The sequence below is a fragment of the Pteronotus mesoamericanus genome, unplaced genomic scaffold (genome assembly GCF_021234165.1).
Source record: "Pteronotus mesoamericanus isolate MK-2021 breed Mesoamerican mustached bat unplaced genomic scaffold, CSHL_Meso_final contig_317, whole genome shotgun sequence".
Taxonomy (NCBI): domain Eukaryota; kingdom Metazoa; phylum Chordata; class Mammalia; order Chiroptera; family Mormoopidae; genus Pteronotus; species Pteronotus mesoamericanus.
This window is the reverse complement of record NW_026555133.1, coordinates 834,323-857,490: the sequence shown is the minus strand read 5'-3', so window position 1 is coordinate 857,490 and position 23,168 is coordinate 834,323. Positions and strand designations below refer to the sequence as shown.

The 23,168-nt window shown below is 44.0% G+C and overlaps 1 protein-coding gene across 1 annotated transcript; it reads right to left on the bottom strand.

Moving 5' to 3' along the window:
• Positions 1 to 1,102: 1,102 nt before the first annotated feature.
• On the bottom strand, positions 1,103 to 16,412 carry FXR2 (FMR1 autosomal homolog 2). The gene is made up of 17 exons (XM_054575725.1): positions 16,009 to 16,412; positions 10,406 to 10,458; positions 9,949 to 10,042; positions 9,459 to 9,530; positions 9,196 to 9,344; positions 8,839 to 8,932; positions 8,254 to 8,370; positions 4,827 to 4,997; positions 4,552 to 4,630; positions 4,108 to 4,217; positions 3,797 to 3,883; positions 3,269 to 3,491; positions 2,863 to 3,060; positions 2,573 to 2,773; positions 2,390 to 2,485; positions 2,140 to 2,240; positions 1,103 to 1,796 (listed from the first exon to the last, which is right to left on the bottom strand). The coding sequence occupies exons 1-17, from the start codon at positions 16,087 to 16,089 to the stop codon at positions 1,701 to 1,703; spliced, it is 2,022 nt and encodes a 673-aa protein (XP_054431700.1). The 5' UTR covers positions 16,090 to 16,412; the 3' UTR covers positions 1,103 to 1,700.
• Positions 16,413 to 23,168: the final 6,756 nt, after the last annotated feature.

Here is a 23,168-nt window from a genome sequence, read left to right as displayed (position 1 = left end):
AGGCCCAGGAACAGCTTTTAAGGACTGACTCCTCCCCACACCCTCCCAGCAGACCACGCCTCCTAAGAGCGCCAACACCACCGCCTCCTTCCCTAGGCAGACCCAGGTATCCTGTTCTCCCCAGCCCCCAAAACCCCTCAAGGCACCACGCCCCCTCCCCACCCTAGACCCAGAAGCCAGGCCTTGCAGCCGCAGTAGCTGGCAGATGGTCCCCTCCCTTTTTAAGCTTTGGCAATTTAAAGTCAATTCCTTTGCACAATGGGATTAAGCACCCAGATCAAAAGCCCTCAGGGTCAGAGTAGTGTGTTAGGAAGAATTTGGGAATACCCCACACCCACCCTAAACCCTTTTCTTGTGCCCAGTGCCCCTCAAAATGCAACGTGCCCCCGGAACAAGAAAGGGGCAGTTAGAGGGAGGCAGGCCATTCTTGTTGCCTGAGTCATCCCAGCAGGTGCTTGGATGGTGATTCAACACCACTCCAGGTGAGAAAACTTAATTTAAACCCTCTCAATTCCCCCTAAAGTTTTCTCCACCCCCATCATTTTATCTTCAAATTTCAGAGTCCAGAGGCTGGGAGCCAGGAACCCCAGGACAATTCCCCTAGGGCTGAGAGATCAGTGATGTGGATGCTGAAGAAAAAGCCTGGATCCAGAGCAGAGAACCAGCGGGAATGAGGGCTGGACACCTAGGTCCCAGAGGCTTTCAAGAGGCAACTCTGCTCCCCACTCTGCCCAATGCCCAGCCCAAGCCCCAGGCCTCAGGTAATCTGATTAAGCAGCTGGCCTTGGCTCTCAGCTCTTAGCAGGAACAGCTCCAGCTTGGAGCAGCCCTACCTAGCCAGCTGTGAGTCAGGGTATAGGAGGGGCCCAGCTCCCTCTACCAGCAAACCTGGGGGAGGAGAGAAGCAGCAAGACAAGCCACTGTCCTGGACCAGGAGGGTACTGGGGCTTAGGGAATTTAAGATTATAGGGAATTCCCAAAGTAGACCACCTTTGGGACACTAGAGGAGCCAGGTTCAAAGAAACAGAAAACAAGGACAGTTCAATATTAGGAAAACAGACCAAACCGGGCACAAGGAATACGCAGGAACCAGAGAGCCATTTGGATTTTTTTAATTCTCTTTTTAAATACTGTACAGTGAAAAATAAATACGCCTTCTCATCCACCAGATAAGGTTGGTCCCCCTTTCCCTGGGGGACCTTGTCACCCCCCTTCATATATACCCCTGGTTCTACTCCAAAACCTTCCCCATGCCTCCCACCCACTTATACCCTTACTATCCCCGTCTTCCACAGTGATGAGGCCCCAGAAATTGGGGGTACAGGATGGGAGGAGGGATAGCAGGGGAGCCCCCTGAACGGTCAAATCTGGGTGGGTCAAGGAGCACCCCGCACCAGCAGGCGGAGAATGGGGGTGTTCAGAGAGAGATTGGGGCATTAGAGGATAAAGGCACATCCAGTCTGATGGGGAAGGAGAGGCTCCCCTCACCCTGGGGGTAGGGTGGACAAGAGGGAGGTGGGTATGACCCTGTTACACACCCCTCCACTAGCTCCTGGAGGTTGGGGGGGGGACCCAAGCTTCTGTGCCACCCCCCTCCCCCCTAGATAAGAGCAGCTCCAGCGCAGGTCAGTCAGGCCTGTGAGGGCCATGGTGTTGGGCAGCAAGCGAGATGGAGAAGAGAGGGATGCGGGCTGGAGGTTTTATGAAACCCCATTCACCAAACTACCCAACTCTAGGGGGGCGGAGAGCTCCCCATTCTCTGAGGGGCCCTTAGGAAGCTTGCTGACAGAGTCACCCTGAGGGGAAAGTGGGAAAGAAAATGGAGAGGAAGGAAAGAAGTGGTCAGTAGAAATCCAGGTAATGACATTCCCTACCATGCAAGCGTTCCTGGCCATCTGGTGACCCAAGGATTGATCCCTCATCTGGCTCCCTAGTCACTCTCACTGGGATCCAGAAAATATGAACCATACATTTCTCTCTCTTCTATTCAAACTTTCCACTATTTTAAATGTACTCTAAACTCTATCGGACATAGCCTTCTCTGCAATTTAGCAAGAGATTTCATTGGGATTAGTCTTGTGCTCCCTGCCCCAGAAGAACAAAATGCAGGGAGAAGTAAATTACATCTTTCCTGCCTACCTTCTGTCCTGAAAGAGAGTCCTCTGAGGGTTTAGTGCGTTCCAGGGGTGGCCGCTGGCGGCTCTGAGACTCTGCTCGGGAGATATAGTCAGCTACAGTCACTGGGGAAGGCAGAGAACCAAAAGTTTCAGAAGGAACCAAGGATCCAGCCCCCAGATACCCAAAGAATCCCAACCCCTGGTTTTCACAGGGTGGGAGGCATCCATTCTCTCAGCTCTGAGGAACGACGATGACACCAGTGTTAGCTGACCTGGCTGGCGGTCTCCACTGACAGAGCCATCAGTACGGTTACCACGGTTCCGGCGGCGGCGGCTCCGATTACGACGCTGAGGTCTCGACTCATCTTCTGTGGGCAGAGAAAAATCAGTCACGCATCTAATCTCCCATTCCTCAGTTTCTTCTCCTCTCTAATTTTTTTTAAGACATCTCTTACCCAGGCCATTCTCTGTCGTGGTAGGGCCATCAGATTCAAGGCCTCCATCCATGACAGTCCTGTCTTCGTCAGTGCGGCGACGGCGGGAGCGGCGGCGCCTGGCACTTGCTGGGGGAGGTTCCCCAGGTTCAGAATCAATTGGAGGCTCTGGTTCAGATGTGTCCAGTAGGCTGTAGGGATTACTGTCTGGATCCTTCAGCACTGGTTAGAAGAGGAGGAATTGGGAGTCAGGTGTCCACCCATTTTTCATTTGGCCTGCAATCAGGAACCCAACTGTCTGGTACTGGTACCTGAGCTAATAGATGAAGAGTTGTATCTTGAGGTAGGCCTGGGGGCAGGTGGGGGACCCCTACCCCGGCCCCCAATTGGCCGCCGCCGACTTTCTTCCCCCCGGGTTGGGGGATCCCGGTCTCCTGGCCCAGCTCGGATAGGCTCTTCCCTCTTCTCAGACTCTGTCTCAGAAGCAGTAGATGGGTCTGAGCTGGGGCCTGAAGAACACAGTGGAGTTCAATCAGGTCTACCCCTTACCCCAGGACCCATCACTGCCCCAAAGCTGGAAGACTTACCCGTCACTCACAAGACCCCCAACCAATCGTCATCTCCATCACCCTTTCCTCAAGCTTCCACCCAGACCATTGCTTATCCTCACAACCCCCTCACCCAACTGTTCGCCTCCCTTTCCCATAGCTGTCTCACCATAGGCAGGACCACCTGTCCTCCGGCCCCGGCCCCGGCCCCCGTAGCTGCCCCCATAGGTTCTTGTGGTGTGCAGGGAGGAGGAGGAGCTCTCATCGGTGGTATATCCAGCCTTGTCACTGCCACCGCTACCCCGCCCACTACCAGGAGGGCGAAAGCCCAGCCCAATCTGTCGAAGCTGTTCATCAATTTGCAGCCTCTCCAAGCGAAGTTGCTCCACCTCCTGGTTGGGTAAAGGATTGAGGAAGAGATGAAAGGAGGAATAAGTAAAAGATCAATGAATAGTAGTCTCCTTTCAGGCTTCTCTGCCCAACCATCCCTACATTTCTAAACTCTCAGGAATGTAAGAATGCAGACATTGGTTAAACAAAGAAAATTCTAGGCTCCAACCCCACAGCCCCAAATTCCTACCCAGTGGTTTCTGTTCTACTCAACCTGGACACCACAACTCTTAACATTCTCCACCAGCAGTCTCAGTCTCCTTCTAAGACCCAGATCTTTCCTCTCCCAGGTTTCCAGCTTGGGTACCTGCAGGTAAGAGAGATGATATTCCAGCAGAGCCTGAGCGTTGCTGATATTCTCTCGGGTGCCAACAAATATGAAGGGAACCATTCCCTGGAGAAGAGAGGGAAGGGCAGAAAGATTAGGAGAGTCAAATGGAAGTAGCAACTCCACCCTGTCTCCAAAGGAAGCCCAACCAATGGGCTTTCTGGCTCGACCTCTAGGAGGAAACAAAAGTTCCCATGCTCCTCCCCCTAGAAATCCTAGCCCTCAGAGAATGGCTTCATGAACAATCCCATCTATTTCTGTACACCAGTCTCTAGGTGTAGTTGCCATACCTCCTCCCTGGGGTTCTTCTTGTCATTATCACCTTCTACTCGAACCCTCACCACACCAGATTTATCCACAATCTCCTGGATTACTTTCCCATTCTTTCCAATCACTTTGCCTAAATGGGTAAAGGAGAAATTAGACCTTTTTTTTTTTTAAAGGAGAGAAAGAAGAGTCAAAAACAATTAAGATAAATAGTCTTTAGCTTCTATACACATAGTCTGTTTAATTATTCTCCTGCATCTAGGTTCCTGTTCAGTTTTCACAGGACAAAAATATTACAATCTCTAGAAATTTGATCTTCCATTTTTGTCATTCCTACCACAGACTGTTCTATCTTTGTGAAACTAAGGCCCATGAGGGAGGTGCCAAGCCCAGAATCACTTTAGAGACTCTCACTTCTAGCCCCCAACTGCATTCTTTTTTATATATACATACCCCCCCCAACTCACCAACCAGGTTCCTGGGCACTTGCACAGAGTCCTCAGAAAACTCAAGGTAACTTCGGGCCTGTCGGCAGGCCTCAGGAGTCTGAGAGGAATCAGGAGTTGTTACTAAAACAGAGAACCTGAACCTCAAACAATGATCTTTCCACCACTTTCTGTCTTTGGGGAAATTACTGCCAACAAAGTCAGGAAGGGAGAGCAACTAACTTAGGTTTCTTTTCTACTTCTCCCTCTTCTCTGTATCCCCCAAGAGACCTAGACAACCGATATGTCGTGCTGACCTCCCCATAGATGCGGAAAGTACAGGTCTCTTCACCCAACTCAATGGCAGTCACCCCAGGTACTTTTCGGGCCTGCTGGATGTTGGCACCGTGAGTTCCAATTGCCAGTCCCATCAGGTCCTCTCGCACTGTGAACTCCTCTTGGAATGCTGCTGCCAACTGCTTACTGGTCTGAAAGGAAAAGGCACTGTAGGAATCATGGTGGTGGAATCTCAGAACAGCTGTCCCAAGTACCTAATGCTTTGTATAACTTCAATGAGAAAAAAGTATGTGAAAGCAAGCCAGAACCACACTCGAGTCTGCTGACCACTAAGACTTATATGGAACATTCAGAAACTTTAAATTCCACTCCTGCCTTCCAAATACCAATGGCTTGGGGGGAAGGGGAGAAAATTAGGATAGAATTTGGGCTTGGAGCCACCAAAGTTCAAGGTTTGGCCCTAACACTATCTGGTTGTATGATCCTAAATAAAACACATACTCTGTGCCTCTGTTCTGCCATCTGCTAAATAATTACACCTGACCTACCTCATTCCCAGACTATCAAGAAAATTAAATAAGACTGATTAGAAAGGACTTTTCACACGGTAAATGCAAGTATAAGGAACCATTACCTTAACCAAACTAGTAACTACCAAAATAAACCTAAAAACTTGAGCAGAAAGCAACAGGTTAAGAAATGCATAAAAGGAGCCTATGGAGCACAATACAACTTTATTTTTTAACCAGTTCTTTGTGAGGTTCCCTGGGTACAAAGGCAGGAAGACAGGGAAGGTTCTAGCAAAGTAATTCCTAGGCAAGGTACACCAAATAGGAAAGAGATCCGAAAGTGATTATCTCCAGGTCACAATCCATGACTTCCTACTCCCAAGAATTATAGCAAGGATTTACAGTAGGCAAGAAGAGAAAGCTGGAAAAAGGAACTAAGGTAGGTGTTCAAAATAACTGAGTTATGGCCTTGACCAGGGTTGGCTGAGTTGGTTGGACATTGTGCAGCAAAAAGGTCACTGGTTCGATTCTCAGTCAGGGCACATGCCTGGACTGCAGGTTCAGTCCCCAGTTGGAGTATGCGAGGCAACCAAGCGATGTGTCTCTCCCTCTTCCTCCCTTCCCCACTATCTAAAAATAAGTAAAATTTAAAAAATAATAACTGAGTTAGGGAGGGAGGGGAGAGGATCTAATTGGATTTACAAATATCTTCTAGAGAAATGTGCCAGTGTTTTATTCTTAAACTGCCTGATGGGTACAAGAGTGCATGTTGTATTATTCCTTTTATCTTTTAAACATTCCCCCCGCTCCCAATTTTTTTTAATCTCCAGACAAGGATATGTTTTCATTGATTTTAGAGAAAAGAGGAAGGAAAAAAGAGAGAAAAACATTGACGTGAGAGAGAAACAGAGATCAGCTGCCTCCTGTACATGCCCTGACTGGGCATCAAACCCGCAACCGAAGTAGCTGTGCTGACCGGGAATCGAACCAGTAACCTGTTGGTACATGGGGCAATGTTCCAACCAACTGAGTCACCTGACCAGTGCTAAATATTCAATATTTTAAAAATAATTTTTAAGCCTGGCTGGGCAGTTCAGTTGTTTGGAGTGCTGTCCCAATAACCCAAAGTTGCAGATTTGATCCCCAGTTAGGGCACATACAAGAATCAACCAATAAATCAATACATAAGTAGAACAACAAATCAATGTCTCTCTTTCAAATCAGTAAGTAAAATAAATAAATAAAAATAATTTTATAAAACAAAAACATGTCCCTATTCTTAAGACCTTGCACCCACCTAGGTTAACTTAGCTGTCTGGTGCGCTTTACCACACAGATCAATACAGCCAAGTCCTAGAAGAATTGAATATTCTACCTTTGTCACCAGGAAACCTGTTCATCGGGAAATGGAGCAGATACAGTTTGTATCATCTGGAGGTAATGGTGAATTTTTAACTGCCAGTGCCCTGAGTAGCATCCCTAGAGAAGTGAAAGATTACCATGATTCCGAATTTGCACAGGCTCAGAGAAAAGCTTCCCAAAAAGATCAGTTCACTTGATAGATAAATAGAAATGCATGTTCAAACACAAACACATACCCTACTTGTTTAGGATGGTATAATACCTAAGCAAACAAAATTTGACCATCGTAAGATGTCAGAATTCAAACTTCATAGATATACAGGGGTGGGCAAAAGTAGGTTTACAGTTATAATATAAATAATACACTAATTAACAAACAAAAGAATAAACTGCTTTGTGTACTTACAACTGTAAACCTACTTTTGCCCGCACCTGTACTCTAATCTAACTACCTTATTGTCACAAATGAAAAAGATAATAGCCCTGGCTGGTGTGGCTCAGTGGATTGAGCGCTGGCCTGCGAGCCAAGGGGTTGCCAGTTTGATTCCCAGTCAGGGCATGTGCCTGGGTTGTGGGCCAGGTCTCCAGTTGGGGGTGTGCAAGAGGCAATCTATGAATGTTTCTCTCTTCCTCTCTTTCTCCTTCCCTTCCCCTCTAAAAAATAAATAAAAAAATGATTTGCCAAATATCAATTATTTAGGATTCCTAAAGCAAGACTTAGGATTCCAAGACCAGTGATCTTTCCAGTGCACAAGTGGCTCTCAACAGTGGTAATCTGAAGGATGCCAGTGGAAGAGAAAGGGCCACACCCTCTTCTGATTGATGTTTGGTTTTTTTTTTAATCCTCACTCAAGGACCTTTTTTCGTTGCTTTTAGAGAGAGAGGAAGGAGAGAGAGAAATATGGATGTGAGAGAGAAACATTGATTGGGCGACTCCACATGTGTGTCTAAACCAGAGATCAAACATGCCTGGACCCAGAGAAGGGATCAAACCCCCAACCTAGGTATGTGACCTGATCAGGAATCAAACCCACACCTTTCGGTGAATGGGGTAACACTCCAACCACCTGAGCCACACTGACCAGGGCTGACTTTTTTTTTTTTAAATAAAGATTTTATGTATTTATTCCCAGAGAGGAGGAAGGGAGAGAGGAAGAGAGGGAGGGAAACATCAATGTGTGGCTGCCTTTCGTGTGCCCCGCACTGGGGATCTGGCCTGCAACCCAGGCATGTGCCCTGACTGGGAATCAAACCAGTGACCCCTTGGTTCGCAGGCCGGCACTCAATCCACCGAGCCTGGGCTGACTGATGTTTTATATGCACTGTGCTTTCAAGTAAATTTCACTTAATCAGAGCACATGGCTCAAAAAAAGTATGAAAACAACTACTATAACATAATGGAGTCCTGACATCTGGAGAAGTCTGGGATAAAATAGCAGACCCAGGTATAATGGTTCACAAAGGCCTTATCTTTTTTGTTCTGTAAACATAAGAGCACAGATGGAGGATGGGACAAGAAGGGAGGAGGACAATAACACTAATATATTGAGCAGGAAAAAGTAAAGCCAAAGTTTACCTCTAGGTGCTTCGTAGCTTCTTCATTGCGAGACATGAGTAGCAGTTTGGTGCGCAGGCTTCGAAAATGCATATCACCCAGCAGGGATGCCCGCTTCACAGGGGCTTCTGTGGTTGACTGGGAAGAAACCAACCGAAGTCATTAAAATTGACTTTGGATACATACTGCGGGAGAGAGCAACTGGAAATCAGGATGCCCAAGTCTCTGGAAAAGGTTGGGAGTTAAGAAATAAAACTAGGGAAGAGGAAAATCACTGTCAGCCTCACAAGTGCCCTATTACCTGGGTGCCTAAGGGAAGTGATTTTAGGTAAGATCTCTAACATTCTATTTTTTGAGAGTTCAAATATACAAGGGAGGATCCCAGCCCAGACCGCAACAGAATGACTGAGGTAAAGAAAAAAAAAATTAATGTCAGAAATAAAGATGACTAAGGAAAGGTAGGGCTAACTGGGCCCACAGGGGTCAGGAGCAATAAAGTCCTCCCTGACAAATAAATATAAGCACATTTTGGCTCTTCCCTTTCTACAAAGGAGTTAAAAGGAGAGAAGGAAAAATTGTTGAAAAGGCTTACATGAATAAACTCACCAGGATGAAGAGCTCACTATTTGTGATGTTGAGAAAGATGCAGTTCGCTCCCAATGCTTTCTTGAACTCTTTATGGACATTTTCATTGGAACAACTGCAGTGAAAGAGAAAAGTGTTCAGAGGGCAAAATGTATAGTGAAGTCAAAGGTTCAGCAGAGAGAGGGCAGAGGAAAATAAGAGAAAGGACTGCAGCAAAAGAGCAGAGATGAAGAAAGACAGAACTGGGAGCAAGAAGGGCTCAAGAGGGCCAAGGAAACAATACACAAGACCGAAACTGGGAGTGGGGCCTGGGAGAAATAATGGCAGAGATGAGGGCTATAAAGAGGACCCACGACTCCCAACATCCCTAACACTCACGCTTCTCTCAGATCCTCAGGAACAGCCATGGTAACCTTGAAGAAGCTGCCTTTGGTTGCAAGGGGATTGGGATTAACTGGCCGAAGCCGTTCCAGGGTGACAATTTCATTGTAAGTAGCATCACAGGCAGCATATTCAATGACGTAGAACTGGCAAAAGGAAAGAAAGGAGAAGTTGTGGGTGACCTGAGTTTCTCTCTCCTACCTTTCTGTGACTATAATATTTGTTTGAGCAGTTCTCCAAAGGCCTTCACAGTCACTCACATCTCCCTTCATCATCCGCACCCGGGCTAGCCACCAGCCACAAGGTTCTTGCTCATTGGCTCGAGAATAAACCTGAAAGAAAGATGAAAATTAAAAAGATGTTGAGGACCATCCAAAAACATCAAGAATGGAATAAGCATTAACATAGTTGGGAGGTATCCTTAAACGAAGATAAAGAAAACTAGAGGAAGGAACTGCTAATTAAAAACCAGAAGGCACCAGAGTTTGAGATGCTGTTATCATTAATGGAAAAGGTAAAAAATAATGCTCTGAAACTGGGAAGCTCCCTGAGTTTGGTTCATCACAACAGAGATGGACAGAGAACTGCCACATTTCACTTGTCCATAGACTAGCTGGCTGGATGTAGTAGCTTAGACTGGGGAGGAAGGAGAGTGAACCAACCAATGAGGAGCCTAGGATACTGGTGTTAGGGTATGGCAGATGCAGCAAGGAAAGTGAAATTTAGAAGGGGAGACTCCATGGCCCTTACCTCCACTTCATCCCCTTCTGTGATCTCCTTATTATAGTCAGCTGGAGGTGGTAGCCGCACATCCCCAAAAGGAATTTGTCTCTCACTCTGCCAGCTGCAAATTAAAGTGATATGAACGCTATTCAGGCTAGCATGGCTGCCCACTTCTTCAAGAAGGGGTTACTGCCTGAAATCGCTGGGCAACGTCCACCTTCCCTGGTGATTAAAGGCTAAATCCCAGGCCCTGCTCCATAATGGCATCTTCCTTCTCTTGCTAAAATCTAAATACTGGGTCAAATGTGTTCCTACCCTCATTAAATTTTAGCCCTGTACTCTCCTGGGATCCATATAAAGTTGCCCACCCAAACCCTTGGCTCTCCCCCATCTACTACATGTCTCATGGGACTCAGCCACCCCCCCCTCTTTTCCAGCTCCTTCTAGGACTTAGTGTACTGACTCTCTATTTCCAAGATCTTACTTGTTTTCAAAGAAAATGGTGACTGAGTCTTCATGGACATCCTTCACAAAGCCCTAGAATAAATTTTAGAAGTAAAATAAATAAATAAATAAATAACAATTTACCAACGTCTTAGGCATTAAGGGAACAGAGACATTTAGAGGCCCTTAAAATAATTTTAGATAGGGACATATGCAATCTAAAGACAGGGCCAGAAAAACAGCTGTACTGGAGAAAGAATATGAGTATTGAGGTAGAGAGAAAGGAATGACATTGGCATGAAAAGAGATGTGGCAAAATCCAGAAATAAGATGAGACAAAAAGTAGAAGGGGAAAAATCACTTGCCTCCAAACAGCCTGGAAACTGGTGGTCTACTATGGCTCCCACAGGGGCCTTCCTATCTGTCTGCCTCCTGTTGTGCTGAGCAGCTTGCCAGAACTCAATTAAAATACCAACAACATTCAGCAAGGCTAAGAATATCCCATGAGACAGCGTGAGGCTGTCCTGGAACACCTAGAGGACATCAGGATCTGCCAAGAGAGAAAAGGGTCTAGCTCCCCAATACAGCAAAAGTCAGGAATGAACTTGGTACCTTGATGCCTGGGTCCTAAGAGAATACACAGAATACTGGAAAAGTTCAAAACAATAAACAGTTTACAGAAGGAAAAATAAGGGCTTAAGAGATGTGAGATTTCAGAATTCTAGACCGTAACACTCCTAAGCATTTGAAAAGAATAAAATCTGTAGAAGACCCCAACCTTGAGTTCACAGCAAAAGAACAGAGATGAGTGAACAGCTTATCTATGTCCTATTTTCTATGTCCTCATGCAGAGGCCAAAGCTATGTGTTCAAGCCTATGCTCCCAATTTTTCTACGTTTTCTCCCTATTTCACATACTTAAAATTAAGGATTGCTAATTTTGATAAAGTTCAATTTATCAATTTAGTCTTTTATGAGAGCTTTTTATTTCATATGTAAGAGATTTTTGCCTAATCCAAGGCCACAGAGATTTACTCCTACATCTTTTAGAAATTTTAGAGATTTTATTTTACATTTAGGTTTATAATCCATTTTGAGTTAAATTCTGTATATGATGCAAAGTAATTAATAACAAAGTTCATTTTTTACCTATGGATATCCAGTTGTTTGAGTACTATTTGTTTAAGACTATCCTTTCTTAACTAAATTACCTTTCGCGTCTGTCAAAAATCAGAAAGTGCAACTAATATATAATGACAGAAAGCAGATCAGTGATTGATGGAGGGCTTGTGGGAGTGACAGAAATATTCATATCTTGATTGTAGTAATGGTTTATTATATATGCTAAAACCTAACAAACTGTACACTTTAAATACATGCACTTCACTATATATCAGTTATACCTCAATAAAGCAGTTTTAAAAATCAGGAGGTTCAAAAGGCTAACTAATACACAGGAACTATTCCTGAGCTACACAGTGAGGTACAAAAGCTTAGGAGAGAAAACACCAAAACACTGTGTCGCTCCTACCTCACAGAATTGATCAATCATAAACACTACTATATTGCTGTTTCCTTATGGTGGAAAAGTCTAAATCTAAATTTCACTCTTGACACAAGCCATCTTTCTCTTCTTTCAGACTGAATCTTGTTTTGGAACCTTACTACTGCCCAAGGTATTAGTACTCCTGGTACTGTCTGGCCCCTTCTTTATCCCCGCTTCAACTTTTTCTGTCATTCCCTTCCCTAGTAAAGTTTTTTCTATTCTTCATTCAGCTCCATCAATACCCACTCCTACTATTCTCTACTCAAGTCTTCTGAGTCACTTTCACTCCTCACTATTTGCGTGAGTCCCTCTTCTCTTTTCAGTTCTTGTCTTAGGTCTTTAAGTTTCCTTCCCCCCCTCCCACAACCAATATTGTATCCCTTCCCTCTTCTGCCCCTTTATAAGGGGCTATCTGGATTCCTAGAAACATTTCAACCAGCCTCTTCAGCTGACTTTATCCAATCCTTTATCCAAAATGTTTATCTCCAAGCTTTAGAAATAGTTTATAAAAAGTTAGCTATTCTCAAAATATTTTAGGAATGAGATCAAAGGAATGGAAGAGACAGAAATCACCTACCTCTTTTGTGAAAAGATAACCACTTCTAAATATACCTATTCAAAAAGGATATGCCTAATTCAATTCTCCTCCAACCTGTCAGGGTTGGCCCTCAGGTGGAGGTAGCAATGATGCCCTGGTTTTTCTAGCTATCATGATCCCCAAAGCAAAAATGCTGAACTCAGAATAGAGTATTCCCTCCCATTACTCAGCAATTCAACCAAATGCCCCTAACTCTTACACATCCAGGGTCTTTTTCCTTCAAATATATTCCAAGTTTTCTCAACTTCTTATTCCATCCCAGTCTCTGCTCTTTAATTCCACCCATATTACCCTAATTTTTTCCTTCAAAGATATTAGTCATAGACAGTGAGATCCCGGTTTTGCTTAGTGGATGCTCATTGGGAAGATAGATAAGCAGGTAAGGGCAAGTGTTGGCAAGTGAATCTTTAGAAAACCAAATAGATCTAAAGGATGCCTCAATTAAGAGGCCATGGCATATCCTGTCTTTGGTTTATATTGGCCTAGGACTAAACAGAGAAAGAGAGACCTGGGTTCCTAGGTACTCTCGGTTTCCTCAAATTCTAGCAGATACGAAATTGGTCTTGCCTTCAACCTATCTTCTAGTCCTGGGCTCTCAAAGGAGAGGGAGCTTTAGGGGAAAAGCAAGAAGGGTCTGGGTAAAAACCACATTTAGTCCTGACTGGTGTGGTTCAGTGGACTGAGTGCCAGCCGACGAACCTAAGGGTCACTGGTTCGATTCCTGGTCAGGACAGACGCATGCCTGGGTTGTGGGCCAGGTCCCCAGTTGGGGGCATGTGAGAGGCACCTGATCAATACATCTCTAGCACATTGCTGTTTCTCTCCCTCTCTTTCTCCCTTCCTTCCCATCTCTCTAAGTAAATAAGTAAAATTATTAAACAAACATGTGTAGAAGCTGAAAAAAGAACAGGAATTAGGGTTTCCAGGCAAGGTCTAGAAAGTTGGATGATCCTGTCCTGGAAGGTGAACAGGTATTTCATTTGGAAGAATACAACTGAAAGAATAAAATACATTAAATTCTGGCAGAAAACAGAACTGATACAAAATAACTTAGACCCCAAACCTGACATCTGCAGTTCTTTCGTCCAAGATCAAAAATAGGACCCAATTCTGAGAGGAAAGAAAGGAACCTTTCCCAATTTACAGTTCTAAAAGCAATATAAACACTCCTTGTCCCACACATTGAAGTGTGCTGAGTCATGAATATTAAATTGGTAGCAAGGTCAGTATGGGTAAGTATATGGCACTGAATTTAAATTAGCCTGAATTTAGGGATTTTTGTTGTTGTTGTTGTTGTTGTTTTAAACTAAGGCATGGGGCAGAAAAGTCTAAAGTGACCAGAACAAAAAAATCCACATTTCCTGGCTTTTGGCTCAACTCTAAACTCTACCCTCTGATTCAAGGTATCCTGTCCCCAATTCACTAAGGTCTACCATTGCTACAGCCCTCAGGAGAAGAAGAGAAATATTCAGAAAGAGAATTTCTGCTGGATACATATGTGGAGAGGGAAACATCCCCATTTCCAGTTGTCTCACACAGTTAATTTGAACTGGATACCGATCTCTTCCAGCTGTGCTGGGTTACCATGCTTCCTAGAACAAAAGCAAGCATCATATCTTGATCTCAGGTTCAATTTAAGATCTAAGAATCTGGGGATGGGAAGGACCCAGATGAAGAACAAGATACTGGGGGAAATGGGGCTAAAATCTTACGAAGAAGGATATCTCAACAAAGGTTTTGCAAGTTTGGGGGAAAAGAGTAAGACAAATGTACTCTATCAAAATCAGACAGGAGTTAGAGACTTTGCTGAAGAAAACAGAAATGCTATGGAGGAAGGCTAGGAAAAAAAACCCCATGAGTTAGGAAGTATGCAAAAAAAACACAAAAAACAAAAAACCCCACAAAACGAAAGCTGGGAACTTCCTTCAGACATTGGACAAGGCGGTTTCTGGGGATTACATGGGACTATAGAAATATCAGGATAAAAAGTCAGAGACTTAACTGAGAGAATAACTTAAGATAAATAAATATGGGTATCCACAGGCACTGAATATAAAGAAATCTGGTGAGAAGTAAAACATAGATAAGCATTTGGAGTGGGTAAAAAAATGACTACACTGAACTTATCAATTAAAGCTAGGGTAGAAACCTTCCACCCCAAGGGCAAATAGGAGACCCTTTCTATTGCAAGATAGGACTTCAGAGAGGAGTTTGGAGGAAGTCATTTAGAAGGGCATGAAGGTAGAGAGGTCTATTATGAGAGAAAGACTTGAGGGAAAGTGAAGGAAAGGTGGCTCTTCTCACAAGTGAGGTTATCAGAAGATATCTCTGCTCTTGCTCCTCAGGGTGAAATTAAAGAATAAGACAGGAATCAAAGTCTGTGCATAATTCCAAGCATACAGTCCAAAGAGTTTCAAAATAACAACAGTCACAGAAAGAAAAATTCCTGAGACGAGGGGTCTCTCTCTAGCTTAACCTAAATGCAGAAAAAAATGTCCTAGAAAATGGATTCAGGACAGATAACGAAGGTGATAGTTACAGGAGTTTTAAAGAACCAAATCCTCAGCAAGACGGGGAGCTGAAGTAAACAAGGATCCTTTAAAGATAGTCCCCTTCTCCTTCAAAAAAGGCTGTATCGGATTCCCAAATTGGGAGAGTTGGCCATAAGTCTTCCAGAAGTGGAAATCCTTGAGACGATAAATAGAGGGAATTCTCCCCTTTACAGATCCTGAATATGAAGCTTACATTTCTCAAGAAGAAAAAACTATATGAATGATCTAAGTGTATCCGAGGTCAAAATGAGATAATATAAATCCATCTTTGGGGTGGAATGGCAGACAAGCTAGCTTCAAGGATGAAGGACGGGGACAACAGACTTGTGAAAAGATGCCACCCTACAGCTAGAAAGCAACCGGCCTGGTACAGTCCACAGTTCTTGAGGTCAGAGATACCAAATGTCACAGATTTTGACAATTTCTCTTTGGGTGGGAAAGAGAAATATAAGATGAAAGTGGGGTGCCTTCCAGTGTCAGTACGTAGAGGCCTCAAGTAAGATCAAAGGATCTAATGTGGAACGGTCTTCCCAAGGGGGTAATAGAGGAAGAATAAAGGGAATTTTCCATGTGCTTGGACTGTGAGGAAAATGTGATTAAGATCTAAGACACGTCTTCTACTAGGAAACAGGAAAAGTCTCTATGACAGAGGGTAAATGGGGTCTCTTGGGGGGCGGGGACGCTGATCCAAGCACAATAATGCCCTGATGTTCATTCTCTCTGAGATGGGGGTGAAAGCAGGTGTAATAGAGGGACCAAAAATAAGAAGAACGGGGTTAAGTTCCAGAGATCTCCCCAGGAGGGCTGCGGGTGGGAGTGTGGTCTAAGGGTCTAAGGGTCTAAGGGTCAGGACTTAGCTCCAGCGGCGCGATCCTGCCCCACTCTTCCTTGCTCTGGCCTGATGGAGGGGGCTATGGACGGGTGTCCCGCGTCGGCGCGCCGTCTCACCTTGTAGAAGGCCCCGTTGGAGCCGCGCACCTCGACGGGCAGTCCTGGTTCCACATCCCCCCCAGAAGCCAGGCCGCCCATGGCGCCGGCGCCGCCGCCGCCGCTTCCGACTCCCCCGGAGACTGCTGCAGCAGCGGTCTGAGTGCGGGCCGGGCCAGGTCCCCGGCGTCTCCCGGGAGGAGGAGCCGGAGGGGGAGCCGCGGGGGGCGGGAGCCGGGCCGGCCCCACGGCGGCCCTGCCACAGCCGACTAGCAGGGGGCCGGGGCCGGGCCGCTCCCGGTCCGCCGCCACCGCCTTGGTCTCCGCCACCGTGAGGGAGACGGCCGCCGCCGCCGCTGCCTTCGTCACCTCAGCTTCCGCCCGCCGCCTCCCCCGCCGCTGCCTTAGTCTCAGGACCCGCCGCTGCCGCTGCCGCTCCACGGCCTCCACCTCCCCCTTCCGCCGCTGCTTAATGCGCAGGCGCTCGGGGCCCTGAGGTCCAAGGCGCAGGCGTCAAGGCTGGCGACTCCGCTCGCGCTCACCAGCCCATCGCAGCTTCCACACTCCTTTTCGCTCTCTCACGCCCCCTCTTGGTCGCTTACTTGCGCTTGCGCAGAACGAAATTGGCGCTCTTTCTCCGCCACCCCACCACTCGAACGCCCCCATCTCTTTCTTTCCCCGCCCCACAACACTGAAAGCTAACCAATCATGGGGAGGGAGGGGTCGCGCTCACTTAGTCGGATTGGATTTCTGCTGCTCTGGCCAGACCAAACCCACTTCACTGTGAGCTCCAGCAGGCTGGGACGCGGTAGGGATGGGCATGCGCCTGCGCCTGAATGACTGCTTGGTCACTTTCCTCACCTTTGTCTTTCTTCGTGCGCACGCTCCAAACCATTAAAAAAAAAAAAAAAAAAAAAGTCGAAAAGCAAGAAAAGCAAAGAGAAAAAGAATGGCCAAATGACCCGTGCGCATGCTCTGAGCTTTACTGTCTATGCACAAATACATATCGACTCTTTTGAGCATCAACAAGTCTGTGCAATAGGAAATTCGAGCAACGTTCCTGTCTTGAGAAGATTATGATCATGCATATAATGAAAGGTTAAAGAATAATTTCAAGACAGTACCGAAAAGCAAATGCCACTTAGCACAAGATTTGATAATTCAAATGCTGAGGAACTTCGAAATTAAAAAAAAAAAAGAAACACACACACAAAAACACATTGTTATGGAATAAGGATATAAGAAAAACTTTGATTCCTGAATTAAGATAAGAAATGTAGATAGAAGTGAATAAAATAGCACAGAAATCAGAACTGTGTTGTGCATTTAATCAATTACCAAATATTTAGTAAGCCCTCTCTGTGTTCCAATCACTGTGCTAAGTGTGAGGGATACAAAGACAAATTGTGGTCCCTGATCTCAAGGAACTTATATTGGGGAAATGACAAATAAATAAGTTTTAACAAGGAAATTAACAAATTAAGTTTATAGGTTCAACTGAAGACATGATAGAGATAAAAACTCAGTATGGCCCTGACTGGTGTGGCTCATTCCAAAAACCGAAAGGTCCCCAGTCCGATTTCTGGTCAGGGCACCTGTGGGCCAGGTCTCCTGTTGGGGGTGTGGGGGAGGCGATTGATGGATGTTTCTATCCCTCTCTTTCTTCCTCCCTACTCCTCTAAAAATAAATAAATAAAAATCTTTTTTAAAAAAAGAAAGAAAATACTCAGTAAGGGGGTAATCCCATGGAAGCTTTGGTCATTGTTATTCAGAGTGATCAGAGACCACTGCAGAAAGTAGGTGGGGCAAACTGAGAGTTAAGGGTTGAGTAGGAATTTGTTAAACAAGTGCAGTAAGGGTATCTGGGGGAGAACAAGAAACACAGTAGTGCAAAGAAGCAGAGCAGGTCCTTTGGAGAATGACAACTAGTTCAAATAGTATTTGCTTAAAGCAGAGAGCTGCAAGAAGCTAGATTGTGAAGGACTTTAGATGATATTATGGAAAATGGATTTTACTTTACCAATAATGGAGAGCTGTTGAAAGATTTTAAGCCATGTATATGTGATAATGTGATAAATGTGATAATGTGTAAGTGTATAATGTGATAAAATTTTCATTTTATAACTGGAGAACAGGTTGAAGAGTAAGGGTGAACCTGAAGGTGGGGAAACCTGTAATGAGCCATTGCAGGTAAGAAAGATGCTGAGGACCTGCTTGGATTAGGGATACAAGTAGATTGGAGCCTGTTAAATTTGCGGTGGAGTCAACAAGAATCGGTGATGCAGACAGAGGGGGATGAAGTCAGAAACCAGTGAGGAAGTGGGAGGAACACAAGACAACTACCAGATTTCCACCTTGGGATGCTGAGTGACTGGTGTTGCAAATCATAGAAGAGAGAACACAGGAAACAAAGGTTTGGAGGAGAAGGTGATGAGTTGAATGAATTTGGTTTTGCTTTTTGAATTTCAGGGGCCTGTGGACCATCCAGGTGGACATGATCCCTTGTCTTCAACAAATTTCTTTCAGGTCCCAACTTAAATATACAGGGTGGGGCAAAAGTAGGTTTACAGTTGTTCATATGGAAAGTAATACAATAATTAATAAATAATACAAAAATGAACTTTTGTGTTTTATGTACTCACAACTATAAGCCTACTTTTGCCCTACTCTTTAATACTATTAGTCTTCCACTATGCTCACACTAGGTTAAATCTCCTGCCTCACAGTGCCAATGCATCTTACATTCCTTTGTGGAACTTATCATGGTTGTAATGTTAATTTCTCCAGCATCTTTCTTATGCCATCACATTATAGTCTTTGTGAGGTCCGAGACTGGGTTGACTGGGTTCCATGTCTGTTTGTCCCCACCATTGTGTACCCAGTACTTAGAACGGTCCCTGGCAAAGCAAACATTAACTGAGTGAAGGGATCTATGTCCTGGAGGTCAATGGATGCACAAGTGTGTAAGGAAAGGTCTGGGCTAGAGAGAGGTAGATGTGGGTATTATCAATATATAAGTTATAGTTAAGGTTGTAAGAGAAAATTAAATCTCTAAAGAAAGGCCCTGGCTGATGTGGCTTAGTGGATTGAGTGCCAGCCTGCAAACCAAGGGGTCACCAGTTTGATTCCCAGTCACAAGCCTGGATTATGGGCCAGGTCCCCAGTAGGGGGCGCACAAGATTCAACCATCCACTGATGTTTCTCTCCCTCTCTCTCCTTTTCCCTCTCTCTAAAAATAAATAAATAAAATCTTTTTCAAAAAAAGAAAAAAAAAGATGTAGACTGAGAAATTAATTGGGGTCCAAGATGGAACTCTCAACTACGCCAATATTTAAAGGACTCGCGAAAGAGGAGGTGCCTTCAAGAGTATCTTAGAAAAAACAGCAGTAACTAGGGTGGCAGATATGGTAAAGAGACTATCAGCAGTGATTCTGATAAGAAGGGGGAATTAGAGGAATTAAGTGGGGCTGATTATTGAGTTCTGGCTATCAGACCAAGAACTTTGGGTCTGGACTCTTAAGCAATAGGAGTGTCTGAATTTTGATTTAGAAATAGCACTATCACCAACTTCCAAACCTTAGGTACCAGTTGATTTGTCCCCTTCTTCATCTGCTCTGGTTACTATAGTTCATTTGAGCAAAGGATAGGAATGGGAAAAGGGGAACAGCATTTCAGACATGGGAATGGCATGTGCAGAAGGCCCAAAGAGAATACAGCTCATTTAAGGTATTGAAGAGTCTAACATGGTTAAAACTGACAAAAAGGAAACATGTCTTGGTGGGTTGGTTTGAGCCAGACCTTGGAGGACCTGAAACATATTTAGAAGTTTGGACTTTCTGCTGAGAGCAAGAGGAGCCATTACAGAATTTTCAGTTAACTTGCCTTCTGGTACGATTACTGTAGCTGGAATATAATGGTTGTGTAACAGACTGCCCCAGTTTGCCTTAGGACTTTTAAATAGGTAGAGAGATTGGGAGGAAGATACAGATTGGACAGATCCATACATGGTTAGATAGATACTAAAAATGGAGATTAAATGAAAGTTTACATACTGAATGTTGAACCTTGTACCAAACTTACTCATCAAGTTCTAAGAATATCTACAGCCAGGCTTATCTCCTCCAAGAAGAAGTTTGAAAGAGTCTTCTCTTGAGAAATCTGATTCAGATAAAAAAAAATCCTAATGATACTGACAGCAGGGTGTCCTCAAGGAACCCATAGTCAAGTCCACAGTCAATATGCCACTCTGCCTCTCACATACACACCCAGATTTCAATAAGTACTTTAGTGTGCCAATTTTATATATGAGCAGACAACTGATGATTACCAGACACTTGAGGAAAGCCTCTAAAATGAAAGATAGAGAGAGGCCAAAACAAATAGGAAAAGAGAAAAAGTCCTGGCTGGTGTGACTCAGTGGATTGAATACTGGCCTGCAAAACAAAAGGTCACCGGTTCAATTCCCAGTCAGGGCACATGCCTGGGTCGCGGGCCAGATCCCCAGATGGGGACATGCAAGAGGCAAGCAGTGGATGTATCTTTCATAAGTCGATGTTTCCCTCCCTTCCCCCCTCTCTATAAAATAATTTCTTTTTAATTTGAAAAAAGAGAGATAGAGGGAGAGAAACTTAGAAGAAATAAAGACTGTGCAAGGAGAAAAACATTAAAACACACACACACACACACACACACACACACACACACACACACACACTCACTCTCTCACTCATGGGCTCTCACCAGGTAGCTCGTTTGGTTATAGCATAGTCCCAATATGCCAAGGTTGTGGGTTCAGTCGCTGCTCAGGGAACACATTGAGAATCAAACAATGAATTAATAAATAAGTGGAACAACAAATTGATGTTTCTCTCACTCTCTCTGTAAAATCAATGTAAAAATTTTTGTAATTAAAAAAACTTTTTAAAACTATCATGAGTATCTTCAGACAGATAAGAAAAGGATGTACAGGGTCTGGCACAAATAATACCCCTTTTTATTACAAAATCTTTTGTTACAAAATCATGAACATGTAATTCTGTAAGATAATAATATCACATTCAAGCATACTATATGACATTTTAGGTGAAATGTTCATATTAAAACTATAAATTATTGCACCCATGTTATCTTACTAACCACACTCAAGCAAGTGTTACTTCTACCAGATCTTGTGTATCTATGAAACAAAAACAGAATGCTTTAAGAGTGCAGAAAACATCCTAACCCTTGTAGCTGGATTGAGCCTAATCCCACAAAGCAAAAGGTCGCCAGTTCAGTTCCCGGTCAGGGCACATGCTTGATTGTGTGGGTTTGGTTCCCGTTGGAGCACATGCTAAAGGCAACAATCAATGTTTCCCTCTCACATCACTATTTCTCTCCCTCTTTTTTTCCCCTCCCTTCCCCTGTCTCTAAAAATGAGTAAGTAAAAAAAAAAAAAAAAATTTTTTTTTTTTTTTAAATGTAGAGAGTGGCCCTGGCTGAGTGGCTCAGTTGGTTGGAGCATTGTCCCATGCACCAAAAGGTTGTGGGTTCAATCCCTGGTCAGAGCACATACCTAGGTTGTGAATTTGATCCCCAGTCAGGGCTCATACAGGAGGCAACTGATTGATGTTTCTCTCTCTCTTTCCCTTCCTCTCTCTAAAAATCAGTAAAAATATCCCGGAGTGAGGATTATAAAGAGAAATGTAGAGAACAAAAGAGAGCTGTTATAAACTAAAAATATAAAAGAAAAAAGATTGGAAAATAAAACTTTTAAAAAAATCTCCCATAAAATGAAGCAAAAAATGAAGATAGGAAAAAAGTAAAGAAAATTGAGGACTAGTTCATGAGATTCACCATTTAGATAAGAAGAGTTCCAGAAAGAGATAATAGAAATAATGGAAGGGAGAAATATCATCCAAAATAATAATTTAAAAAAAAAGTTTTCACAACTGAAGAAAATGCATTTCCAAACTGAGAAGACCTACACTAAGACATTTCCATGTAAAATTTCAGAATGTTAGAATAAAGAGAATATCCTAAAAGCTGAGGTTGGGGAAAGAATGAAGGAAGATAAAGGTAAGCTTCATAGAGATGATCCAAAATAAGAATGGTTTCAGGCTTCCTAAGAAACTTGAAGCCCTGGCTGGTGTGGCTCAGTGGATTGAGCTCCAGCCTGTGAAAAAAACGGTCGCCGGTTAGATTCCCAGCGCAGGGCACATGCCTGGGTTGCAGGCCAGATCCCCAGCCGGGGGCACACAAGATGCAACCATACATTGATGTTTCTCTCCTTCTCTTTCTTCCTCCTTTCTCCTCTCTAAAAGTAAATAAATAAATTCTTTAAAAAGAAAAAGAAACTTGGAGACAATGGAAGAATGCCTTCACAATCCTTCGGATAAATTATTTCCAAACTAGTATTCGCTACGCAGCCACACTCTCAATTAAGTGCAATCGTAGAACAAAAACATTTTCAGACTTATGAAGTCCCAACAAATTTACCTCGCAGGCACTCTTTCTCAAAAAGCTCCATCAAAATAAACCAAGGAAGAGGAAGACATGGCTCAATTGTGAAAAGTATTTGCATAATCATAGTAATGTAAACACTAAACACAGATTCAACAAGATTATGATATAATGCTGGGAAGATGGGAGGAGGGAAGTGGGTGATGAGGGGACAGCAAGAGTTAGCAATAGGAAGTCAATAGCTACTGCCTAAGACAACATTAAGAAGTAGCAATACTCACATGCTATTTTGAGTTTGTATATGAAGGTGAATACAAAACAAAACACAACACAATTTTAAAACTTACCTGGAAATGATTGTCTTTGAAAAGTGAGGGGGGTTGGAAAATGGCTGTTGTTTCTATATAAGCCCTATAGAACAACTTGACTCTAAATAACATAATGTATATATTGATAAAAATAACGCCATGAAGATGGGTAGTTACAGAAGGAGGCTGGGAGATTAGTTAGGAAGCTGTTGTGATTTTCAGAGGTGATAGTGGAAGTGTGGGTAGGGATGTGGACAGATTTGAGAGACATTTTAATTGTTTTCCCCATTCTCTCTTTAAAAAGCCCTCACAGTAAATGCTCTCCCCTCTGTTCTTTCTGCAATGGCCAGAACCCAGGCCTTATCGCCCCATACCTAACAGCCCCAAACACCTTGAAGGAGGCTAATGAAGTGATGAGTGGGCCAGAGCCCC